Source organism: Harpegnathos saltator, unplaced genomic scaffold, assembly GCF_003227715.2.
Source record: "Harpegnathos saltator strain DR-91 unplaced genomic scaffold, Hsal_v8.6 scaffold140, whole genome shotgun sequence".
Taxonomy (NCBI): domain Eukaryota; kingdom Metazoa; phylum Arthropoda; class Insecta; order Hymenoptera; family Formicidae; genus Harpegnathos; species Harpegnathos saltator.
In genome coordinates, this window is record NW_020229918.1 from 1,106,827 (window position 1) to 1,134,541 (window position 27,715).

The following is a 27,715-nucleotide window of genomic DNA, read 5'->3' on the forward strand; positions in this document are numbered from 1 at the left end:
AGACAGATGCGAATCATCGGCGCAATGTGAAATACGCGATTTCCGCGATTTACGCGAGCAGGCCGTTCGGACCTGATGACGGCCTATCGCGCGTGAAGAACTGCAATCGCAATGTCGTCGTGTCTGCGAGCCGCGTCGCTGGTCGGTCTCCGCGCGTGACGACGGCGAGGACGATGTAGCCGCCCGCAGGACGACGACAAAACGCGCTACCGCGGCTGGCTTGGGAGTGAAAGTGGAGTCGTGGGTCGCTTGATGCGATGTGAAGTTCGTCATGAACCACCCCGCGACCCGGGATCCGCTTGGCTCCAGGTCGCCGGGATGCTGCTACTACACGTGGAATCCGCAGTTGGGTCCGCCATGCAGGATCTGTCAGAGGCCGGTCCTGAGCCTGCAGCCGTGCGTGCTGCGGCACCCGGCGCTCGTGCCGCATCCGTCCGTCCGAGGCGAGCCGGAACATCGTCCGGAGTATCACTACCATCACCAGGAGCACCCGCGCCGTCAGGAGTACCATCAAGAGCATTATCACGATTGCGCGTACGAACGTCCGCGGCGACAGCGCTCGTTCGAGGCGCCGTCGCCACGTCGTCGCGACGGCGTTGACATCGCCGATGGCCGACCGGCCTCGAATCCGCATTATCTCACGCATCCACCGCCCGGCTCGTCCTCAGCAGGCTATCCTTTGACTAAATCCGCCAGCGTGGTGCGGCTGGGCTCACCCGGCGGCTCGCTCGGCCAACGTTCGCCAGGGGCGCGCGTCCCGAAGACAACCGGCTTCGACCACTCCATTCACCGGTGGATCGGCGAGGAGACCAAGAGATCTTTGCCGTCGCACGTCTACAAATATTACCTCGCGCACACCAAGGAGTACCGTCGTCAGAATATCAAGGTAATTATCGCGCGACTCCAACGTGCCGGGCCAACGATCGGGGCCGAGACGTGGGGGAGATAGGTTAATTAACTCGGGTAACCTGGCGGCACGTATTCTGAGACTCTGGCTTAATTATTTGTACAAGTGTCGAAATATTTTCGCTGCATCGGCCAATAATTCATTGTCGCGGAGTCGTAAAAGCTCGATCGGAGTTTGTTGCATCTTTCGGATGTCGCAGCATCATTCGCTACACGCGCATACATAGACACACACACACACACACACATTCTCTCTCTCTCTCTCTCTCTCTCTCTTGCGAATCTCCTGTGTCGATACGTTGTATTTTTCAGTGACGCTCGCGAGATTCGTGAAATTTCGATAAAATCGATCGAATTTAATTCGCAGGTCCCGTGCGGTCCTTGATTGAATTTTATTTTTTAATCACTGTCACGAAAGAGGCTTTCCGTGTGGCTTACATCGCGTATTGCGCTTTTCTCGATAGCCTGTCTGCGCACGTTTCCGATTAACGATCCGTTAACAATCTCCGAGAAACAATTGCAGAGACTGGTGCGGTCAACTGGTCAGTCTGGTTACGTTTGCACGATAATGACTGTCTTCATGGTGTCTAAATGGTGTCAGACTTATCTTTAGTTTACGCGACCGTTTCGTTCCTCGTCCTGAGGAGTGTCCTCGGCGAAATATCGGAGTAATTATCTCTCCTATCTGAGGTTTAAATATTGGGTATGCAAGTGGAGAGGGACTAGCTAATTAATCACCATTATCTCGGCGCCGCGCTCAAGTTTTCGTGATTTAAGGATTCGGACGCGCCAAATGCGCGCGAGCTAGGAGGAGAAAGGAGAGCTCGAGAAAAGACCTCGCATAGAGGTTCTCTACTTTAACCGGAATTACAGTCGAACGATATTCTCTGCGTCGCGCTATACCATCAGGATATTGTATTCAATATTGCGTTTGGCGAAGCAGAAGAATATTCTGTATCGTGGAAATGTAAACGGGAAGGGTTGTGTCGATTTTCTGTTCTTTCTCGACGAAGGGCGAATGTATCTTTGAGTAAAATTTATCTTTGGAAAAGAAGGTGCGCGCAGCTGCCGCTTCGCCGTTGTTTAACATCCCGATAATGATGAATTTCATATATCCCCGCGAGACGAAAATCGTTCAATATCGTCGCACGAAGTCAGCAATCCCAAACTAATTATGTACACGCAGCGCTACGTTGATATTAATTGAATGATCATGCGGCGCATTAAAGAATGTGTCAACGCGAACAATGTCGACTTTGGCTTAGATAACTTGGCGTAGATAACTATTTCCGTACCGACGTTAAAGCGACGGGCATAACCGTGCGTGTAAAATTTCATAATTCGCCATAACCGCTTCTCATTAAACTCAGTGAACCGTAAAATTTATCGTTAAAGAGATGTATCATCTGTATGTGTATGCGGAGGAAAAAGGCAATCAGATTATCATAACAACGTCTAGGAGTTGTAGCGATATATATATTATCACGCTGACACTAATCTCGGCATAACATTTCACATAATTGAAATTTAGGATGCAGGGGGATAAGTGCGCGCTGTCTCGCTCTCCCCCCTGCCCCTCTATTCCCCTCTCTCTCTTTAATTGTAATTACGATGTTATAAGTCGCGGGTTCATTTACGCATTGTAATACAGCTGTGTGTAGTAAATCCACTTTATGCGAGATATATAAACACTTGTAGGGGAATATACGGTGCGAGGGAGAGTTTTGCGGCGGAAATAAAACTCCAACGGATAATTCGCTCCGGGTATTTATAGTGGAAATTATTGCTTGCTTGCGTTATATAATATGCAGGCGAGTTTTCGAATTCCTTTGTCGAAACGTTGGTCGCGCATTTTGTTGTTGTTATTTTTGCTGCTGCTGTTGATGCTGTCATCGTTACCGTATATGTTTTCATGGTAATATTAATGTCGGGTACTCTAATCGTAAAATAATCATAGCGTTGTCGCTCCCGTGATATTTACGGTACGGACGAGTATCCTTGAGTTTTCTAGTACCATCGGATATATATATACATATATATATATATATATATGTGAATAACGCGCTTGAGTGCGCCTCAAAGAGGAAAAGCCTGTGCTTAAGCGAACCGAGACATTTTTCGTCTGCAAACTTCGTTATAAAATACAAAGTACCCAGCTCGTACTCGGAACGTTTCAACGTCTCTCACTCTTTCTCTATTTCCCTCCCCTCTTCTTCTCAGTCTCTCTGTCCTTCTGTTTCTCTCCTTGTCGTGTTTTCAGCTTATTCCGTTATTCATCATCAAAAAATTTTGTTGTAAAGTAATATAATAAAGAGCGCGAGTAAATCAGCGAAGAGAAAGATTTACTCTTCCTTTCCTCGAGTAACACGCGTTCGAACGTTGTTGATTAGACTTTGATTGATTACCGGATGTATAGGATTCGTGCTGATATGTAATGAATTATTGCGTAACAAGAGCTGGCTGGGAAAATGAAATGTTTAATTTATGAAATGCACTGAGGTACGCTAAATCACAGAGTAGATTTACTGAGTGTAAGCAAAGGAGCGAATGTCCACGTTGCGGCACGTTCGCCTTTCGTAAGGTCTATATCGTGCAATATTAAATCGTGTCGGGGTCGCATTCAAGTTCGCCATGTTAACGTACATGTGCATTCGAAGCGCGCGCGCGCGCGGCGACGCAATTGTCGCGAGTTGCGAAACCATTCAAATTGCAGCAATCTATTTTACATTCATCGGCGTGAAATGTCGTTAAAGTATTTCTATAAAAATCAAATTTCAAACGCCCCGCATCAAGCAAGAAACCGCAGGAGTATTTTAATACAAAATGTCGAGCTGCAGCAGCAGCAGCAGCAGCAGCAGTTGGGACGATTGTTGCTCAAATTATTAGACGATAATTTTCATCGACGGCCCACTCTGAATTTTAAGGAAAAGGGGGAAACGGGAGGTTTGAGGCAAATTACGTATAGAATACTCGCCCGAGTGCGAATATTTCTTGAATGAAATATTCAACGGTAGTGACGATATGCTCTCGTAGATTCGAGCTTGATTTTTCATATTTACGCGTATATAAGCACGGTCGAAGTGACTATCTCGCCTTTCCCTCAGCACGCAGCTCGCGTAACATTCTTCTGAGACGAAATTTACTACCTTTTATTGCTGTGATCTTTTCGAGTGATCTTTCCTTGAATAAAGTAGGCAAGTTTCGTCTCCTCGACTCGGTAGAACGCGTTGCTTGAATGCGCGATATATTGCAAGTCATGTATTTGTATGCATAATACTCATATCTGCATAACTTATTTCACATTGTTGCGGTCCTTCTTTTTACGATCAAAAGAGACGAAAGTATATTTATTATATTATATATTGATCGATTTACTAATTTACGTGTACATCTGATTTCATGCAAACGTATAGGACCGAGCGCATACGAGGCGCGTACTCGATGCACCGCGTGTTATTTATTCATAACTTACAGTCTTATGTTTTCTAAATTCTACGAGGCATATATTGAATTCAAACTGGGGAAACAGGACGGTATTATCACAGTAAATATTATTCTCCACTATCCGCGAAAAACCAGGCACAAATCGATAAGCTTTCAACGCACCGCCATAAAAACGTTAATACGTTTAAAATATGTATCTTCGCAGTTGTATGTAACAGTTCTTTTATTTTCCTGGGTCGTCAGGAAATTGAAATATATAGCGCAATCGTAACCATAAAAAATGTAATGTTCAAAGACATAAAGTTAACGAAGCTTCTCTCTCGGTTGTAAACAATTAAACGTGTGCAAACCTCATTTGTCAGGGCTGAAGTGATTAAACCCTTGCTTTCCTTATTAAAATTGCGTGAAAATAAACATCGTCCGTGTAACAGACATTTCTAGCTCGTCATTTTGAATGCGAGCAACAATGCTCCACTGCGTGTCGTTTATTGTTTAAATATTAATTCCTACATCGTCGTACATTTTCTCTCATGTTTAAATGCTTTAAACTCTCAACAATATGAAATAATAACGTAGTCATTAGTCTTAGCAGGATCGTCGAACGATTTAATGATGTTTCTTCTTGACTGCTCTAATAATAAATTATGTGTTATTATTGACATCCACTGTACTCGTTGCAAATTAATAATGATGGATTTATACTAAATTATCGTAACATATTTAAATCGAATCAATTTTGAATCAATGACTTCGGCCAACACTCGTGCATTAGCTTTTGCAGCGGATCGGAAACCTAAACCTAAACCATCCATTATCGGGAATTCTGTGCGCCGCGTAAAGGACGCCTTCCAAGCGTTGTCCGCTTAAAATTTAACGATACGGGCATTAACGTATCACGCTGAAAAACGTCGCTCCTTCGACCGGTATCTCGCTTTTCCATAATATGGAAAAAGGCGATAGAGATAGAAGAATAGATAAAGCGCCATAAAAAATAAGATATATATAATGCTAAATTTTCTCTCTCAACGTGTATCTCGATAATAGTAATGTGTATATAATTTTCCTAAGGGTAGCACAAATAACGAGATGGACAGTAAAAAAATTACTGCTAGTCGCTTATGCTTTTGCGAGTGCAAGAAAGACGTTGTTAAACGATATTCTTACTCGTACTCTCTTAGCCTATCTGTGATTTCCGAGAGCACGTCGGATGCAGAACGAGAACGGAAACCAAATGCAACGACGTAGAATTTGAAGAATTTTCAGATTGGAATGGGCGACTACGCTTTCATGCGGGAGGAAGTACGATAATTTCCGGACCGGGCAGCGAGTAGCTTACTGGAATCTCGCAATTTCGGTGCGCCGAAAAATAAAAAGAAATTAGCACGAAAAATAAAAAGAAATTGGCATTATTATACCGTATAATGTGGTGGCGCTTGGAGAATTACAGAGGGGGGTGGAAAGAGAAAGATTATATACACACACACACACACACACACACACACACATATATATATATATATATATATATATATATAGAGAGAGAGAGAGAGAGAGAGAGAGAGAGAGAGAGAGAGAGAGAGGGGGAGAGGGAGAGGGAGAGAGAGAGAATTACAGATGAACGGTCAATTTCTGGTAGCAAGGAGCATCGTATGTGCAATATGTCTCAGGCGGCTTATGCGAACGGTCGGTGTAATGATATGACTGAAGGTGCTTCGTGCAACGAATATCAAAATCGCACACGTACGGTACTTTGCTTGAATATCAAGCGCCCCTTAAAGCCGACGTAACGAACGGGTTTTACCGTACATTCCCTCCGTTGGGGCCCCTCCCGGCCCCAGTTCGTTCCTTTTCGCGCGAGTACATGCAACCGGGATAACGATTTGAATACGCGTACGAACTTCTGATACTCCTGATCGCGAAGAATGGAATTAAATGGCGGAAGAAGGGTACCAGTTACACTTTCACGGTGCGTCTCGAAATCACGCGCGAAAAGAAATGACTCTTCTACTATATCATCGTTACGCATAACAATGAGTCTACTCCTTCTGCCTGCACTTTCTACATTGTATTTCTCTCCTCCTGCTGTGCTCTCTCTTTCTCTCTCTCTCTCTCTCTCTCTCTCTCTTTAAAGAGCGAGCGTATGCTTTTATTATTCGGATATGCTTCTTTTATTTCGGATATAAAGGATGCAGGAAAAATGTAGATGGAAAGGAAAGTCCTGATGGCGGCACTGAGGGAAAAATTATTGCAATACGTACGTAAATATACCGGAGTGTGTCGTTTCGCTAAAATTCTATGAAGTGACTAGAATGAATTCTCGGAGAAAAATTCGACACCGTCGTTGGAGATAATTTAAATCGTGGCATGATTGCGCCGTGTGTGTTAATGATTATGCCGTCAGCCTTGAACAGATATAGCACTAAAAATTCCAAACTTGCGAAATCTGGGACATGAAATTAAATTTTTGCTGCGGCAAGAAGAAATTACCTTCAAATTCGTCTCAAAACACGCTTCAAAAGTTTCATGCAAAACAACTCGCGTAATCAGGACAGGATAACGTGCTATGGCGCAAAGAGATGAAACTGTCATCTTGAAGTTGCGCGAAAGGGACGTGGGCGGTTTAAGGCTTTTAAGATTAAACCACGTAAGTGCAGCTTTATGTACAAAAGTGGCATATTAGCCTTTGATATGAAAGACGTTAACTCACGATGAACATGTCTGAATTGTGAAGTGCTCTTACGTATGCTAATTCGCGTTTGAAAGAAGACGAACGTGTAATTAATTTACGAAGGGGGAGCGGTAAGTTATCCACTAGCAAGAGTCTGAATTTGATTCAATTGGAGCGAATATGTGGCAAATCGTATGGCGGTCTACACATTTTAGAGAGGCGACGTATATACTTGATGATGATACTTTTTGTATCTCATGCGAGTACAAATTTGTACCATTCTTGTGATTCAGAGCAAATTGTGTAAAATTACAAACAAATTATAGCACCCATTGTTCCCAAACGGAATTCTTCGTTCAAATTCGACCATGAGCGTATCTCGATTGTCTCGACGTTTGCCGAATCCTTGCTGGGAGAAATATCGAAGGCCCACCAGGTCGCACCAGCGCGCATTTCTCGCTTCGAATACATTTTGCTCGAGCGAAAATCGCGGGGATATCTCACCCGATATATTTACGGTACCAGTCTGGGTTTATGGTCTCATTTATGCTAGAGAATGGGCGTTTATTCCGTGGTTGATAGATCGCGCCGTGTTGAACTTTGGCCGATAGAGAGCCGATTTTATGACTTTCACTTAGCTAAAGTTAAAACGACCGTTTGATGCACGCGATAATGATGGCATAATGCGTTGGCGGATTTGTACGTTAATCGAGGTATAATGGCGACTATGGATCATCCCGCGTATGGTTTACATTGCATTCGATTCGTGTGATTCTCCAAACGGTCTTTCCATTGTTAGCAGATGTGCCTCAATTACTCAATTACGAGCGGTATAAACTAGATAAAAATTCAATTTTTAGATTATACAGCAAACAGCTTACAAGTTACATGAAAATAGCGCATAAAATTTTAAAGTTCGCCACTTGCAAATGAATAAAATAATATATTTTCAACGTACATATAATATTTAAACGCAGCATGGTGAAACTTTTATTAACTAATATTCATGCAAAAATATCATATGTCGTCCTTCCATTTTCAATATCTTTAAAAAAAAAGTTTTATTAAAGCAGAAAGAGAACAATGCAAAGTGACCCCAGAAAATTCCTGAATTTCTCCCGAATTTCCCGGATGCGTTTTGTCAATAAACGACACAATCGCGACGTATTCAAATTATGTGCGTTGCCGAGAGATCCACTCGGCTTTTAAGAAAGGAAAGTCGTAAATGGGACCGCATGCGAACGACAATGTGCAGCGAGACGTCTAAGAGCGTATTGTGCTTGTGGTACACGTGCGCGCCACAATTGTTGAACTAATAGCGGGTTGCAATAGTGTGTCGCAAGTGCATAGTTTGACAAGATTATGAAAGCCATAATTCAGTTCTCCAGTGTAAGGAACAAACGCTGCCGCTCCAATTATCGGCGCTGAACCGTGTAGCTGCGGGTCCGACTGTTGATCCATTAGTTGCCAACCCAAATACGCCTTGTTAGTTGCAACATTAATTCTCGTTATAATCGAGCCTCACCTGCTCTGCTTACTCGCCTGCCTGCCTGCTTGCCTGCCTGCCTGCCTGCCTGCCTAGCTGCCCTTCGGGTGCGAAAATTAGGCCAGCCGGTGCCGCATGTAAATTAGTTGTAGATACGTTATCAGACAGATGACACGTGTCCCGTAGCACTTTGAAAATTGAATAGGACGGTGCATCTTTCGATCTCAGGGAGCTACTTGAGTTTGCATGCGCTCGCGCGCCTCTCAACACGTTTCAAGTTACAATGCCGTGGCGAAAAGGGTGCGGATAATAGCGACATTCAAGCGCAACACGTTTTCGCGCAAACGAGCGTCCCGCAATCAAAACTCGTCCCTGTTGTTTGATAATTTGATTCCGCGCGAGTACAAGCAAGCAAGCAAGCAAGCACGTGCGTGCGCGCGACATATGTATACGCGGATTTTTGAACATTTAATTACAAGTATACAAATATGTGCGATTCATGCTTCTCGTATTCCGTAACTTCGATATCGAGATATTATGTTTAATTTTGGCGCGCCAGTGAGCGAGATACGTTGCGCGACGCAATTTAAGTCGCAGACGCGATTCTTCAAAGTATAAGGTTTTATTTCTGCGCAATTGAATTATATCCCGAAATATTCTCTTTGTGTTTTACAGGTAAGTCAAGTTGTCTTCTGAGCTGACGAGACGTTTCCTCCTCGTGACTCGGGTAAAATATTTGTATACTTTTCATTCTAGAAAGAAATAATACGTTTGCCACTTTCGTGATCGTGAATCAAAAACCGAGCGTACTTGCAAATGTAACCTAGTGAGCCGGCTCTACCGATTAATTTTGTGACTTAAAACACTTAGTAATACATGCACAACTAACTGTAAAACAGCAAAATTTATCGCTAACATTTACTGTATGTAAATGAGTGATATTGGCGTTCGCATTAATTCCATTTTACTGTTTATTTAATGAATTTATCTTATCAATTCGCCATTATCGTTGCGCTAAACACAACGCGCGCGTAAATGAAATATCAAAGTGGCTACGCAACCCACGTAAGTTATTTTGCGCTAAATTCATTATTGTTGCTAGCGGACTCGCTGCGATATAAAATTTATCGGAGTCCTCGTAACCGATGTACCTCCGATAACGTTTGACATTTGCACGCTCGCTCGTAATAAATTGTAATTGGAATCCTATAATAACCCCGTGCGTTATCCCGTGACGCGCTTTATAATTCCTATCGAAACATTTGCTCGCAATTAGACGAAAGATGAACCGTGCTTTAGAAGTACGACGATTAACGCGACAGTATCGGAAAGCGACCGTGAACATTCGGTCGATTTCACGAAAGTTATTGATTAACGATGCATCGCCGAAATGAGCGAGCACATTTAAAATCTCCGACGCATTTATGCGTGAGCGTGACCCGCTCCGCTTCGCATGAATAATAATACACAGCCGATCAATCCGCGAGAAGCTGAAAAAGAAAGAGAGAAAGAGATTCTCCCTCCCTCCCTCTCTCTCTCTCTCTCTCTCTCTCTCACTCTCTCTCTCTCTCTCTTTCTTTCTCCAAGTTACCCTTCGCATTGATTTTTACCATAACGAACGATTTACACATCGCATCCACAAACCTAGCATTTGTCGCGACCAGAAACCTCAATATTTATGGAGCTGTCGCATATGTACGAAATATGATCTTTGCCCGTCGACGTTGAACTCAACAATGTGGCGTTACCCACACGTAGCGAAGGTGAAGGATGGAAGGGATTAGAGAGAAAAAAGACGTACATGCAACGAAACCGACGGAACGCTTAATATAATCGATACCCAGTTGAAATTCTCTTTCTGCAGATTAATACGAGATATTCCCGGAACTCTGCTACGTTAAATATTTGACGTGCAGTATGCCCGCTTCAAACGTTTCAACGTGATCCCGTGAGTGGCATCGGATTTTCGCGTTCCATGCAAAAGTAATCGTTGCGGTTCGCGATTTGTTGTGCCGGGGATCAGTAACGTAAGCAACCGCGGTAAATTTAACGAGTGCGCCCACCGATTTTTCTCCTTTTTTTTTTTGTAACTTTGCTCTTTTTGTTATCGTTATATTTCTATCTTCTTCTTTCTTTCTCTCTTTCTCATCCAGTTAATGTAATTTGGATCCCTTTGGACCTTCGTCTTCCTTTTTATCAACAATTTCGCGCATTACGCGCGCGAAACAACGTTGTGCATGTAGCGGGGCTCATTTCGCTCGGCGCAGCCGTACGCGCGGGCGACGCATCGCTAATCACCGCGCCGAGCGTGGATGATTAAAAGCGGAAGCGCGCGATAATTGAATCGCAATGAGATTCAATTTATTCGGGTTATCAATTATCGACCGGCCTTTGAATTATATTCGTCGTGCGAGATCCGGACAAAAAGGTCCCCGTCATAAATCGCGACCGCCGATGCCATCATATTTAAAACGCACGCCGGGAACGTCGTACGACTCCGCTCGTTTGGGAATTCTTGATAAAATAGATGGCGGAGATAAAATAGCGACGAAAAATCACGCACTTTAACCCACCGGCAGCAGACTGCACTGTGTGTATAAAAAGGGGCGCAGGAAGGGAGCAGGACGTTTCGCATATCACGAGACGCGCTTGGACTCACGTTATGCTTTCACGCGCACGGACAAAACGAAAGCGGCCGTATCTCCGAAACTCACGTTAACGCGGCTAAATGTAACACGCGCCGGGCGCGACATAACCGGAGTCTAGCATTTTGTTTATCTCACAAAGCTCTCCCGTCGCGCAAGATAGTTCTTGCCATTTATCTTAATTTCACCTTTTTTCCGAGACTTTTCTCTCTTTCTTTCTCTCTTTCCCCCTTCCCCTTCTCTCTCCATCTTTCTCTCTATCCCTCTCTGTTTTTAAGACTTTTATACGGTTAATAGAATGAAGACAGAAGCAGATTTTATTTCTCTCTCTCTCTCTCTCTTTCTCCCTCACCTTGTCTCTCTTGGTGGTCGTACAACATAATACAATTACTTTCAGTAATATCGAAAGAAGAGGTAAAACGAAGGAGACTCAGTTTATTTTTCCGCAAACTTCACTTTACGATTAGCCATAACCCCATTCCTCTCCGGATGCGCATAGCCGCGTGTAACATCGGAACTCGATAACGCGTGCGTTGCATTAACGCGACCACGACGAGAGAGTCCCGGGCGCGTCGTCTTAATTTATTTCCTGATTAAGCGGCACGCCAAATACATCGCTAGCGCGAGGAGTGAACAACCGCATGTAGTTAAATTCGGCTCTCCTCTCGGCTCTTAGCCGCGAAATTCTGCGCACATACATAATCGCGAACGCGAACAGTCACCAGTTGAACTCGGCGAGCTTCCCAGCTCAAGTTGTTTGTCACTAGCTGCCGACCATGGTGAACTGAACGAGAGTTCGCAAACTGCCGGGGGTTAAAAATAAATTTTTTCCGCATATCGATAGAGAGCGCGGCATCGCGCGATGATCTCGCGGACTTCCTCGAGGCAGTCGCAGAATAATAGCATCGAGAGTTTCGCATGTGCGGATCCCGCGTGAGACTCGCTTGGAGATCGGCGAGATTGATGCTTCTTTTCATCTAGGACAATGGAAATCGCGACGCGACGGAAGAAGTCCTTTCTCTCATCCTTAACAATTATAACTGTCGAGCGAACGAGCGTTTCTTTCGGATATCCGGTCGAGATACACCGTCGCTCGTCGGGCCTCTAATTGCTCTCGCTTTTCACCGGCGCGGGCGCGCCGAGTATACTCTTGCGAGTTGACGATTTCAATGTACGCGATCATTGTATCGCGTCGCGCACCCTTGAGTTATTTACACCCGCATTTGCAGTCTTCATTCGAGCCGAGTGCCGCGCGACCTTGGCTAGAGAATATGATAAATCGAGGCCGGCTCTACGTCGAGTGATCTAAAGTGACAGGATGATATATCGCTAACGGTAATGCGTCTCGCGCTAGCTCGCGATAATTACAAACGACGTCCGATTAAACTTATAATCGCGCGTAATTAAAAGTCTTAATTGCTTCGACAAGTCCCCCTGTCGGGGGAGGGGGGAGGGGGGGGGGAGACACACGAGCGCTCCGCGTTCCGTCTTGTCGTCTGTCTCGCAGTCGTTTACACGTAAACAGTGAATAGTGCCGTTCGTTTTTGCTCTTTAATTAGCACTTCTTCGAAAACGCGCGAGCGAGACGAGCGATGCGCGATCGATAGACACGCGGTGCCGCATCGTTAATCTTCGGCGGCTGCAAGCCAAAGTCCTCCCTCTCGCGCGAGCATACATGACCGCGTATCACACAGCCTGCGATGTGTGCGCGTACATTTTCCTTCGTCGATGCCGTAGCCATTGGCATTATATAGCTTCCTGCGGCGTTGACATCGAAGCGCGTAAACCCGGATTCTAAGCCACTGAACCAGGAATGACCGGCATGCTGAGGCGAGATACGCATTAACGAGAATCCGCGAGTTGCGCCCAACTGGAGTGATATTTAATCGAGGCCGCGCATAACCGCCGATAATCGTCGTTTAAAGAAACAACATTCTCGATCCCTCGGCTCTTTATGGTGCGGAGAACAAACGGTCGCGCGTTCGTACGAATTTCTCGATCGAATGAACGAGAAAGGTCACAATTGGAACGAGCACTCGTGCATGTATTCGTCGGTGGAAAAGAAGAAGCTTGCGACACATTTTCCTCGATTTCGCGAATTTCGCGACTAATCGACACCCGACAGGAGAATTTGTTTCTTCTGATAATTTCTCAATTGTTTGAAGAAGGAGCAAATTTTCTCGTCGGTTGCACCGAGTACGTTCGAGAGTTCAGCGGGGTGAAAGTGCACGATCTTTCTTCCATCGACTTTACGTCTGTGCTTGACGTAATCACTTTGGAAGTATCGCTGGCTTCACACTACAAGTGTTATTACTGCGTACCATTAGAGATTATTTATCTGACGGAACGTCGAGATAGTTCGGTAGTTTCTCGATTGCTGTAAGTTGCGTACATATTTACGCCCGCAATTCAGGTTACGCTACCGGCGCAGCTAATGGGTTTCTTGATCGCGATAAAGACTATTATTTTCATCGGCGCAGCACACGGAGCGGACGAGATGCCACCGCGGGACTAAATTGAAAATCGTTCGGTTCGCTAGCTGTTTAATGCGTATTTGATTGCGCGCGCATTTCATAGCGCGTCGGAGATGGATGACGCAACGGAAGACAGCGGAATTATGCTCGCTGAAACCGCTAATTGAAAGCTATCTCCGATTTTCCGGAAGCGCGCTATTTTTCCAGCCGCGCCACAATTATGAAATTTATCAAACGACAAAGTCTCCACGAAGATGCTCAACGAGACGAGTTTTTCGACGCGAGAGACGCGAGATTCGTGAGAGCGCATGACGGTCATGGCAAGTTAGTTTTGAGAAAAACAAAAGGCAAGCGACTGCAATAAATGTTCGCGGTACTAGCGCTGGAAATATCCCAGCGAGAAAGGATAACTAATTGTCCCTACATCTTTTACTTCGCGAGCTCTATATTTATTCGCAGGACCCGCAAACGATCGATTCAATTATTTCTCTTCCAACGAAGATTCGCCCGCTAATTCCTTATTCCCTGTACATTTACCTCTTCGTAAGCAAGAAAAATATTGCTAGTTTCGTATTTAGTGCATGATGCAAAATTCAAGTTCGCCTTGTTCGCCAAGTTATTTAGCTTTTCATGACCGGTGAGCGTAAAAAGGAGCGATACGGCGATGATCTTAATGAATGCGGATAACTCGTCGCGCTAAGACCAAGTTGAGTTTTAGATGGAGAGAGGGAAAGGGAGGGAGAGCGGGAAGAAAGAGCGCGCGAGGAGTTTTTAAGATTATTAATTAAGCGCATATTAAAGTTAGTCATGTGCTGCCGCGAAAGTTCGCGATACGACGAAAACTTGAGGATAAGTATTCACCGACTACGAAGAATTTTAAAGAATGCACGCCGTTTCTCGCAAAAGGCAGCTTCCCAATATTTCGGATCACGCTAGGATAGCTTTGAACGTATGTGCATCCGCTAACCTAATTTGTTGCGTTACTTCGATATAGAGAGAGAGAGAGAGAGAGAGAGAGATCATTCGCTGGAAAATATACGAACCGGGAATGTCGATTCCGTGTTATAAGGTTACCGAGGTCTGTCTGTGTGCGTGCTTGCGGGCATAGAAATGATTCCGACGTTAGGTATTCGTTTATGGAAATTTTTATGTATGGGACTACTACACACACATGCACGCACGCACACAGCGTGAGGCAGCGTATTAACATTTTACGATACAAGTGATGCGCGGTAAAGGGTGGAAAAAGGAGTAGAGAGAAGAGGGAAGGAGGCAGGAGGAGAGGGCATTGTTCTCGGTACAAGACATGCGAAATAATGTTAACGCGCGAAATATTCCGTGAATAAGAAATCGAACGCTATGTAATTTCTCGTGAGGTCAAAAATGAAACGAAGCGACATTCGCGAAAATCTCTCCGAGACCCATCTATCCCGACCCGACGAATGTCAGTGTTATCAAGGGCCGCACAGCGTAACTTGCGACTGCCGTGTGCAACTTGTAATACATCAACAATGGCGACTAAGCGACGTCCCCGTGCTCTTTCGAAATTAGATTCGCCGTACTTCGGCTCAAGCTCGGGAATATTAATGACTGACGCGTAAATTGGCTGAAAGTTACAAATTCTCAATTCCGCGCGTTCGTTTCTCTCTCTCTCTCTCTCTCTCTCATCTTTTCGTTACTTATCATCTCGCCGCGCGATGGTGAATCCCGACAAGAGAGTCGCGCGCGACTAATAAGAAGCGAGTGAAGTGCGCTCCTGAGAACGCGCGCAGTAGTAAAATAACGTTGAGGTCAGACCAGACGCTCGGCGCCGTTGATCGACCGCGTCGCTCCAATTATCGCTCGCCAAGTATTCGCTCGCGGCGCTCACGTTCATTGAGAATCCACGGGCATTTCGAGCGAGTATCGTGCTCCGTTAGCATGATTAAATTTATCGCGCGATATTCCTCGCACAGATCCTTGCGTTCTTGTATCCATCGCTTCGTGTATTACAAAAAGGAAAAAAGAAAGAGAAAGAGACTGCACGGTCGCATGTCCGTCCGCGAATGCACGCTGCAGTCTATAGCGGTCTTTGTAGCGTGCGAAGGCTTAAAGCTAATCCTTCATAAGAGGATTGAAAATCATCGAGGATACGTCGAGTATTCGCCAATATTGCATGATGCTACGTCTGTACAGATATGAGCGTCAGCCGCATCGCGCTCAACATACGTATGTTAATGTAGGTCAGTTTTACGAGGATATATGCCGCGTTCTTACCCGCTGTTTACCATAGGTACACGCGGCGCACATCTCTCCATCTATGCTTTATAAAAGAACCCACATATGCGTCGTGGGGCTACTCAGCGAGATAAAGAAGTTATCGGACCGAAATTGGAACAGACGAAATTTCGGCGTTCGTATCCGAGCTCGAGTGTCGAAATTAGGATGGTGGAAGTAAAGCGGAAGTAACCGCATAGTTTTTGCACCACCATCGCCGTCGCCATCGTGTGGTAAAGAGAATTTATGGCGCAAACGTGGCTAACATTAGTGACGTTTCGTTCGCGCGATTCGACGTCCGTAATTCCTCGGCATTTCCGCGCATTTCCCGCCCGCTAAACTTACATCCGCGCGAGTTTGGATTAAAACAAATTGCGTTATTGCGCGTCCGTAGTTTGAAAGGATCTCCTAAGAAAATTTCCATCCAATATTGATAACGCTCGTGCAACAAACTAAGGAGGGAAAGTGCGAAAGACATGAATCCGTAACCTTATCCGCTTCGTGAAGAAGCAAATTTACGAAAATCATTTATCTAGAAACGAGAAACTTGTTGCGTATACAGCTCGTAAAAACATGAAGTGTATTACGCTGAGGTCTACGGCAAGAATTCGCAGGAAAATGAAAGCGCGCTTTACGGCGTTTCGGAATAATGCGTAAGCGCGCAATCCAGCAAAGCTGCGAACACACGGCAGTAAATCCATTTTCTGCAAGTACAGTACTTTGTTGCAGCCATTTCACTGTTCAGTTCTCCTTCAACTTACAATTATTCTGGGGACGTAATCCAAATTCGGTGATTGAGCCACGAAGCCGAAAGCTTCGAAGCTGAATTCGAGTTCAATGAATGAATCCATCGCTGTAAGAAAATTGCTTTGACACCTCGACGACATGCGAATGCAGAATCGTCCGCAAGATCGATCGATATCGAGCGCGAACGAAGCGATTTCGCGTCGCAAGCGTCGAGGAGCGACGATATATACGCGTTAGCGATATACGCGTGTGTGCGTTTCTCCCATCGAGAATATAAATTTTGTAAACGACAAGGCTACGCTTTGGCAAGCGTTTCTATCCGGCAGATTGCGCGAAGATCTCGCAAATAGGACAAGGACGTTCCTAAGTAAGTGACCTATATATACTTGAGTGCAATTAGTAGCAGAATCTTTTAGAAAATACCGCTGGCTATCGAGATAAATTAGGGTCCGCCCGGAGAGGGACGAAATTGGCCTGTGAAACATTCATTGCGCGAGATCTTTATAACCGATGTTGCAGAAACTCGTCAGTTTCGCTACGCGACACTCGATCGGTGACAATTCCGGTCGATTAAGTAGATTGCGCATGATAAAATCTCATCGAGATAAAGTGTCATCGATTCTCCCGCGGAAAAATAATCAGAAATCATCGTCAAGTCAGTCGGTTACTTTAGCGTAAATCCGCTAAAGTAAACTTTACGAATTTATCCGTGACGTATTTCACGTGACATCTCCCGTAATGCCGTAAATATCAGAGCCACGCACCACATCAACAAACACTCGCAATTTCTCTTCAGCATGTCACACTCCAATATGGGTTATTGAGTTTTTTCGATAATTCATCTCGCGCGTCACACGGCGCGGCGGAAGGCCGCGAAAATTTTCACGTGAAACCTCTCACATTTGCAGAGGCGCTCATTAGCTAAACGCCGTTAGGTAAACGCCCCGATCGCGCGCGGTCTACGCTTCCCGTCCCGTACGAGTATATCGTCATAATCATCTTCCGCTGCTGGCGCCGCGCGCGCGCGCGCGCACGACAATCAATTCTGCACGACGCGCTGTCGTCTGAGACACTCAGCGACATGGCGACGTCAACGATCCGGAATGCGGAAGATCCCGAGAAGCGCGACCTGGCGTTTTTTCAATTCGCGTATCAAGATATAGGTCAGCCTTGGAATGTAGGTCAGCGTGTCATGTTTTTGCGAGGCCGAACGGGTGAACGTGACCACGGCGGAATCATTGTCAAGTCCGTTCATAAATTCTCTGCAAACTTTGAATTCAGTGTCTCCCAATAAGGACGATAGTAAGACAACGATACTCTCCTGATATTCCGGCTTCCTATTTTCGTTGGAACCTACTTTTCGTTGGAACGTACTTTTCAATCTCTTGCTTTTCCGTTCAGTCTGCCGCGAGAAATACGGAAATGCGCGAGCTGGACGGCTTAGTTAAAAAAGCGAAGTCTCTACAAATGAATGCCGAGTCTTCAAAGGGGCATTAATGCCTTTAAAGAAATATCGAAGAAATATCACACCTGCTGATCTCGACGATGTAATTTCTGCGGTGCGCTGACCTAGAATAATATTAAAGGTATGACGCTTCGTTAGAGAGAACGCGATATTTACCGGGAATTACCTTCGTGGCCTTTAAAAGGTAATTTTTGAAGAAGTTTGATATGTTTTTGAAGCTTGAATGGTATTCCTTGGACTCGAGATTCGGGCTCTTTGACAATTTCTGAGGTCGGTCAGATGTTGCCGCAGCTGATTTCAAATTTTACCGGCGGTATCGTGCGCTCGAGGAGAAATAGCGTTGTCATCAAATGGTAACGGAATACGTTTCCGGCCGAAATCGGCAGTGTCAAATGATAATTTATTCAAAGATACGGACTGTAATCGCGAGCGCCTGTTCAACTCGCAGCCGGAAATACGACTTGAATCGTCGAATCGTTGCGGTTAAAGAAAACAAAAAAAAACAGACAATATCCGCATGGCTTCATTGCGTTGCTTTGCTGGAACGTCGTAAACCGGTATGGTAATCAACGGCGAGGATTATTCTTGAATGAGCTTACCGACCGGTGAGCATATAGCACAAATTTCCCCTCCATTAATTAACCTTGTTTTTAAGGTTAAATATTAGAGCACAATCACGCTTCTCCTTCGGATGTCTAAATAATAAAACGAGTCGGCGAATAGTGAATATAGTTAATCGCGCTATACGTTTAATTATCAATAGTTTAGAACTTAATTTCACAAGGCGCCCAAAGCGCCAAAGCGCGTCAGAACTCTGCGCAGCGGGATTATGATTTGATTTCCACAAGTGCAACCGCCCCTCGCGCCGTGCTTTACGTTCGCGCGAAGAAATTGGATATTACTTGAATTTTAAATCCATCACAGACACAAGTGGTGGATAATTTGATAATCAGAGTATCGCGTATTGTGAACGTTAATAAGAGCTACCTCTTGTCCCCCATCGCGATTGTATGGCATGTAGTCATACCAACATTAATTGAACGTTTTTACAAGCGCGGCTATTCAAACATCGTGGAAGTTCAACAAGAGCAGCTCCGATTTCTATCGAGCTTGCGGAACAGAGCGCTGCGAAAGCTTCACTGTGTGTATGTGTGTGTGTGTGTGTGTGTATGCGCGCGCGTGTGTGTGTGTGCGTGTGTGTGTGCACGCGCTAATTGCATCGCGTGCAAGATTGTTCGGATCGACTACAATTAATACACGATTTTACATTGGTCGGCACAAAAACATGCATTGTCGCTCGGCGACGGAGTGTTTCAAAGTTCCGAAGTGATTATCGACTCTGTTTCCGGTTCACAGTTCTAATTATGCACGGACTCTCCGCTCTCGCGTATACACTCGTCAAATGCGCGCGCCACGGCAAAGTTTCGAGTGAAATTTTATGACGGCGCATCGTTGCTTCTTTCCGAGCGATTCGTATTATTCACATATCTCCTGCTTGTGGGCGATATCACGAGCGACGATCATTTCGAGCGCATAAGTTCCCTCGTGCATACGCGCTTCGCTGAAATAAATTTACTCGGCGCGATTTAAATCGCTTAACTGTGGGGCGACTCGTCGGTAATTTAGGCAGGCGGGAAAAGGGGGAACACCTTGCTCCGCGAGGCGGAAAACAGGCGCATAATTACTAGGCCTCGAGAACATCTGTCGAACGCTCCAACGACGCGGGAATTGGGGATACTATGTACGGGAATGATGTGGCGTCAGGAGTGCCACCTACCCGTCGAGGAATCGATCGGTCGTTTTTCATTCACGCGCCTTTGGGTGTACGGAACGCGCGTACTTATCAGCCCTCGGTGCTCCCGGTTCCCGATTATGCACACCTATTCGCTGGAGGACCTATTCGACGTGTCAAGTTGGCCCGCGCAGCGGTTGATCCTTTTCAATTCGCTTCGTCGGATGATCCTATGGGGGACCGTCGTCGTCGTCGTCATCATCATTGTCTTCGTCTTTCAGATAAGGCGATGTCATCAACGAACGACGTCGACGTTCGAGAAAAACGGAGGACAGAGCCGCGTCGCGAGCGAGGATGACGAGTTTTCGTCGATAGAGAGAGAGAGAGGGGGGGGGGGGGGGAGGGGAGTAAGGTCGCAAAGAGAGACGGTAATCGGCGAATTCGGTGGTTATTCGCGGCGAGATCAGAAGGGCCAGAGGAGAGCGAAGGGGGGTGGAAAGAGGGCGAGGGAAGCAAGAGTAGGAGATTACGGAGAAGGAGCGGCACCTCGTAGAAAAGGGACGAAAGAGGGAATTGCAGCCGAGTTCGAGGAAGAAGGTCGACGCGCGATGGTGAGGGTGAAGAGCGGAGAGTGGTTGCGAGGAGGGCGAAGAGAGGAGAGGAGAGGAGAGGAGAGGAGAGGAGCGGAGAGGAGAGGAGAGGAGCGGAGACGCGGGGGAGGGGAGCCGAACCGGAGGCGGTGGGTGAACATTGCGGTCCAGAGGGATGAAGAAGAGCCGCGTTGCCGCTGAGGGGTTGGTGATGCTGGTGGATGAGACACGCCGAGCTATGGAAGGGTGTACGTGTAGGAGGGATGACTAGGTGGCGGGTGGGTGGCCGTCGAGGATAGTGGGTCGGTCGGTTGGTTTGCGTGGAGGGACTGCGCGGCAGTCGAGGCCGCGAGGCTCAGTGCTGGGGAGCGCGGCATCGCGATGCGTCGGCTTCCCGTTGCTGCCGCATTCGTTCACGGCTTCCTCCTCCGTCGCTCCGATTTTTTTTACCTTCACGAAATCGCTGGATAGTCGACGTTATTTTTCACTTTCGTCTCTCTCTCTCTCTCTCTCTCTCTCGTGCTCGTCGGTCTCTCTACCTCTTCTCGTCCCTTCTTGTCCCTTTCTCTTTCTCTTTCTCGATCCTGAATCCTCAAGCCGTTCTCGCGTCTCGTGTCTCGTGTTTCGTGTTCGCGACCCCACAGTCACAGTCCCGCTCGTCGTCTTTCCCGTCACCGCGGCAGTCACCGTCACCGTCGCCGCGCGCGCGTGCTTCTCTTCGCTTCTGGTCGCGCGCACCCGACCTCACCGTCGCTCCTTCGCGCTCGCGTAAGCCACGCGGCGGCGGCGGCGGCGGCGGCCGTGTTTTCTGGTGCGGCGCATCCCTTGGTGCTCGTGCGTCCGATCCGCGTTCGTCCGCGATCCTGGAGCGCGCTCCGCGGCCGCGATAGCGCTCAGCACCGAGCGCTCCGCGAGTGACAGTGCGCGACGACGAGACGACGTCGCGTCGGCCAACAGCGGATCATGGCACCGGACAGGGCCATGCGGCAGGGACTACGCACGAGAGAGCACGAGCCGTGAGCACGAGCGCGCTAACGGCGGCTCCGCGCTACCGCGATGGATCATCCGTACGCGGGTGGTTGGGTGCCTCAAGGTCACGGCGGCGGCGGTGGCGGCGGCGGCGGCATCCTCGGCGGTGGTAGCGGCGCGACCACGGTGGTGCCGCGATGCTGGGAGAGGCCGTGCAGGTCGACCGATCCGTCGCCGATGCGTCCGATCGAGCACGGCATGCGCTCGACCGAGACGATGAGATCGATGGAGTCGATGCGTTCGATCGACTCCATCATACGCCAACCGCCGTCTGATCCGATGCGCGCCTCTCTCGAGCACCATCAGTCCAGGTCGATGGAACAGATCCGCACGGAGCAGCCGCGATCGCTCGTCGATCACCACCTCGCCACGTCGTCCTCGGTGTCACCGGGCACCATAGCCAGGACCGGCGGCATGGATCACCGTGTGATACGCGCGATAGAGCACCCCTGTCGACTGAAGGATCACGCCAGCTACGTGCACGATCACCACCTCGGCAGGCCGCACGAGCACGGCTGCCGATCGGTCGAGCACGTATCGCGACTGCTGGAGCATCGGCTGCACGAGGCGCATTCCGGCAGGCCGCCACCGCCGCCGCCGCCGCCGTCGTCTCTTGAGCAGACCGCGTGCCGAACAGCCGAGCATCCCGTGCGACCAGCTCTCAACTACTCCTGCAGATCCCTCGATCACGCACCCGGTCGACCCATGCCGATGGACTGCGTGATTTTCGGCCCGCATACCCATCCGCCGCCCCGACTGCCCGCGGAGAGCCCGTTTCGACTCAACTGTCCCGTGCACAGTCCCTATCGGCTCAGATTCCCCAACGGCGCCGGCACCGAGTATCATTCGCATCAGGTAAAGCGCAAGGTTCGCGCGGCGCACGCGTCCACGAGTATTGTTGCCGATCAGATGCAGGCCGAGACTGCAGCATTGTTCGCATTGTCAAGCTCCCGCTCGCTCCCGCTTGATTTATACCACGCGTTTCCACGCGGTGAAACGCAAATGTTTTATAATTCACGTGCGGTTTCATACGCGGCGCGTAGGAAGCTGTCATCGACGAGCTGTTGGAGGTTGGAGGAGCAGCGAAGCGGCGGACGGTTGTGTGCGATCGCGCTGATCCTCGCTTACCGATTATCGTCCGACGACGACGAGTCTCGCGATTCTGAGCGAGCCTGAGAGATGGTGAGGGAAACGCGCGCTCTCAACAGCGCCCGTTTCCCCCATGCAAATTTTCTGCAGAATACGTCTCGATTCACATACAAAGATCGCACGTTTCATCTCATCTCTCGTCTGTACGTGTCACGTTAGGTCGTGTGAAATGAGGCCTCCATGGCACCCTCGAGCGTATTGAGCGAGAGCCGGCTGCACCGCTTTAAGTCGTGACGTATTCGTTGCCAAAGTCATCTTGTCACAAAGTTTCGGGCGAATCTACTTACTGTTCATTGTTGGCCTAAGTTTACAGAGCGTTTCGGTAAACAGCACACGCTTTTCCGCGCCGGGGCTTAACGCGAGGATTTACGTAATACCCAAGGCGGATGTTCCCGTTCCACGAACAATTTAAACCCCGTATGATTTTCCGAAATTTCACGATGTATTCACGCGCGCGCGCGCTCGTAGCGTAATTCCGGCGCGGCAGATTCTCGGCGATTTGACCGAACGACCGTGCCCGATTCTCGATTGATGATGATCGATTCTTTCATTTCGCGAGACCTCGGCACCGACGAGTCTGGCCAACGGTGGAACGATAACAGGAGAGAGCGTGCAAAGGATCGAGAGTCCTAGATTTTATTCTGCCGTCGTAATATACCCGCTTCGGAGGGGCGGGCGGGCGAAGGGAATGACTATCGCCGGCGCGCGGACCTAATTCTATTATACGTGACAGGCGGAAATTTGCTCTCTCGCATTATCGCGCGCCTGCCCTCCCGCCGAAATTTTACGTAAAAGCGCGTACAAGGGCGCTCCGCATTCACATCATGGAAAGAAAAGTACATCGAGCCCGCCGTGGTGTTCGCGAACCACGCGCGACCACCCGGCGGTTGCGGACTAGTCGTGGAAAACACTGCAGAATCGCATCCAGAAACGGAACTGCGCCGGGGCCGGGGGTGCGACGCACATGTGCGGAAAAATAATGGAAAACGTACTGCCGCGGCGCAACGCGGCGCACCGAACCGCTCAACGCCGCGAGAATTAATGTTGCCAATATGAGCTACGCACGACGCGCCGGGCGAATATTTTTCGGAAATCGCGCACGAAACGAAAAGGTCCGCCGAACTCTCGTCTAAATTAAATTCCTCGGCGGGAACGCTCCGCGGTATTTACGAGCTAATTTGAGGTGTCTCGCATGAGAGAGGGAGAGGGAAAGAGAGACACGGATGGGAGGCAGGGAGAGTACAGAGTAGCCGCGGCTCCATTGTGCTGGAACGTCGTGACGGTGAGACGAATGGAGCTCTCGAACACGTTAACATTTTCGTTTGTTCATCCGCGCGCGCGCGCTACGTCCCGCGACGGCTACGGTTACATCAAACAGATACTCCCGCGAACCGTCCGCATCCTTCGGACTCGAATGGAGTAATCATCCGATTTCGCCGGACAAAAGTCCGAGCTGTGCCAGCTGTAACAGCTGTGATGTAGCAATTATGTATCCATTATGCGCCCGGGCTTTTCACGTCTCGGTGATGCGCGATAGCACCGAGTCTTAATGAATGAGCGGGAGCTCATTATCCGACCGCGGTAATACGGGATCGATTATATCGTGTCTTGTGCGTGTAAGGCAGGTAATAACGGTCCCCGGTGCACAGCGCCATATCTCCGAGCTGTCCCTTTGACGAATTTGTAAATGAGATTACTACGTGGCTGCGGCGGCAACATCTGCGGACCGCAGCTGAAAGTGCGACCGCAGTATGGCTAGTTAGGCTGGCCGTAGGATGTAGACCCTAGAAACGTACCATGAGCGTTTCAACTCTGTTGCGATATGAGAAACGCTGCGGAACACGACGTGTAATGTCGACCTGCCATCTTCAATGGCCATTGGTCTTGCTGAGTGCGCGTACATCGAGCATTCGCGTTTGCGTTATTGATGCGACTACTGCCACGCGCGCGCATACGTCGCGTCTCGAACGCGTCTCGTTATAATGTCCTGATCGTAGGAGCCCCGATTACGTTACCTAAACGCGCGTTATTACACGCGCGCGTGTGCAGGTCTCATCTTGAAGGGTGAATCGTCGAGAGAACGATGCGCGCACGATGCTCACACTCGGGAACATTTTTCCGAGCGCGGGAGCGTCGCGATATCGACAAACGTCTCTGGTGACTCATAGGCTGCTTGAAAAAGTCGTCAGAAATCTATCGGAGGTATGAATTTCATTCATATTCGCGAGAATCAATCGGCGTTCAATCAGTCGCGCACAATTTCGCCGGGGAGCAATCGGCGTCAAACTCGTGCAGAATTTTCGACGTACGCGAAGCATGAGCGCGAAAAGTCTAACAGCTTTGATTATAATAAACAAGTCGTCCACCGCGTCATTACGCGGTAAACCAATCGTCATTGTGAAATTACCTAATTATCTCGCAGAACAATGCCTCTGTTTGATGTTTTTGTAATTTCTATCAATGGCAATCACCGTCAAATTGCGGCGTCCGCGTATTTAATGCAAAAACAATTCTTGATTACTCGCGCGGTTCGAACCTCATTTTCCCCTTCCCCTTATATCCTCTGTTGCATTGTCCTCTGTCAAAAGCGATATTAACGTTAAAATAACGTTATTACCGCAGAAAAGGAGACATTTGAATTTCACGATTCTCCATTACCCTGCGTCCTCCTGTCCATCGCAACATGTAGCTTTTGGATAGCTTTCGCCGTCCTTCGGTGCCGACAATTTTATCAGGAACGCGGCGCGTGCTCGGTGCGCTTTGAACCCTCATATTTACAACGTTACCTTTATGCATACAAATTATGAGACCTAACTTGTTATTGCGTTTTAACCAAATGAGACGCGTCAAGAATTCCTTGGGAATATAGAATGGCTTGAAACTTTCTCAAGCTTCATACGGGCAGGTCGAGAGAGAGAGAGAGAGAGAGAGAGAGAGAGAGAGAGAGAGAGAGAGAGAGATAGCGAGAGATATAGACCTTTTAGTCTGGCGGATTGTACGAGCGACGCTACGTCGCCTAACGGCACCGTAATCGCGAGAAACCCAATTTATCAAGGCTCCCTTCAACCATCAAGCATACTCCGCATCGCGTCTCGTCGTTTTTCTTTATGTCACTCTGCGTTTTCTCCCTCTTCATTCTTCCTTACCCCCGCCTGCACGAGCCGGGCCGACGGGCAACACCGGCGACAGTCGTCGTTCTGTCTAGGACTTTTACAATGTCGCGTGGTTTACGTGCCCCTCGTACCAAAACGGCGATCCTAGACGTCAGCATTATTTTCCCCTGTCGTCTGCCACGACGGTTATTATTTGTCTCACGCCGTTTCCCCCTTCACTCTTCTCCGTTCTCTTCATCTGATAAGCAAAGGGAGCGTGTGTGACGGGACGCGACGTTCCGGAAATTCCGCGTTTCGCATAGCACGCGATATTAATACGCCGGCGTACGATCGCCGGATCGATGGACATCGTAGCGGACACCGCGATTTAAAGCCGCGACACCGCTTCAAGTGCACAAACCCGCAGCGAAGCGCGATAACGTTTCACGTTCCAATTTCGCTGATACGACGCACGATCATTGCGCGCTATTTGCCGCAACCCGTCATTTCGCGACATCGTGTACGTGCGTGTGCAATTAAACTCGTACCGTTACCGTTACCGTTACCGGCAAATAGAGGCGTTAGAAAATGCGCGTGCGCGCGCAAAACGTTTTTAATCTCTAAAGCGTCAACACATACCGCTCTCTGCTCGGATACGCTTGTTACGCTTTTAACATTGTTTCCTAATGCGTTTTAGTCCGGGCATATTATTATTTTACAGTGGACCTCTGTTTACGCCGCAAGGACTGCTTGTTTGTCTCTTGCTTTGCCAACTGTGACACGAGGCTATGAGGTCTGCAGTATTGCGAGGTATCGCAAGAGAAGACACGTCTGCTTCTTCTTCTTCCGCGTATACGCGAGCTTTACCGCAAGCAAAATACCGGCTTCCAAGTATTAGGCAAATTTTGAAGGTATCTAACAAGACACATCCTATTTCACGGGACTTAAATTGTCGTTACGGTGGGGATTGGATATTATAGTTAGCTGTTAGCAAACCAGATTTCGGTGACGGCGGAGAAATGGGTACAAGCAATGAAAAAGAATATAAAGGCCGCTAAAAGCGATCCATCAAGGAACTACTCTTTGATTTACGAGCACACTACACCTCGCAACATTTCGTTTCATTTATCTTATTCGTAATATATTTTCTTTATGGCTGACTGTCCCAACATGCGCGCGATTCTTCCAAAAAGCTCGCGATAAAAATTTCACATCCGCATGTATCCGTGTGACACACTTTTTTCTGCAACTTACAATTGCTTCCAGTGATTTTACTGAGATATATTCTTTTCGCGCACTCTCCTTTGACATTTATTTCATGTAAACGGAGAAACAGCGTTGCAATGTTTTTCATATTTTTCGTCACAATTTTCGTTCAGAAATTATTGAAATTTCGTATAATCAGTTCTTTGTATCTTGAATGTTGCCAGGGAATATATATGTACGTGAAATATCCCTCCGTTGATTATATTATAAAGGCATATAAAAGGCATTAATAAGTTTATCCAAACCATATGCTGCACGGTCATAATGGATAATGACATTTCGTGCTCATGCAAATTTATTATTAATTAACTCGCTATTGATTGATGCGAAAATTAGAGGGAAAATTGTCACTAGATTGCGCAAGTGACATATGTGACATCGAATTATTTCTCGTTCATCAAATGTTATTTTTGACATGTATACATATGTAGCACTCTACACATATACCGGACAGTATTTTCATGTGAAAAGTTGTCTCGACATTTGACAGCAGAAGAGAGAAAGAGGAATAAAAGCAAAGAAACAGTAAATGGAAAGAATAGCTAGTTGAAAGTGCAACGTTGCAATAAAGAAGATACTAACGTAATTTATTTATGATGGCGAGGAGTCAGTGCCGTCATGCAGAGAGAGTCTCTGTGCCGTCTACAAAATCGGACATTAAACGATTACCTGGTTTAAGGAACTAATTTGAATGTAATTAGTTTGCTCCACATTTTCTACGCAGAGATCTCCAACTCCCACTTATAAATATGCGTCGAATTAGGAC

The 27,715-nt window shown here is 47.4% G+C and overlaps 1 protein-coding gene across 12 annotated transcripts in view; it reads left to right on the forward strand.

The window, feature by feature from the left end:
• Positions 1-27,715, forward strand: part of CASK (peripheral plasma membrane protein CASK) — a 217,423-nt gene that overhangs the window by 53,540 nt on the left and 136,168 nt on the right. Inside the window, exon 1 of one of the 12 annotated variants that reach the window (XM_025308203.1) lies at positions 20,734-22,297. The exons of the other annotated variants lie outside the window; for them this stretch is intronic. Within the exon in view, the coding sequence (XP_025163988.1) occupies positions 21,470-22,297 (828 nt within the window). The 5' untranslated portion in view covers positions 20,734-21,469. Of the gene's footprint in view, positions 1-20,733; positions 22,298-27,715 lie in introns of those variants that run through there. 12 annotated transcript variants of the gene reach the window in all.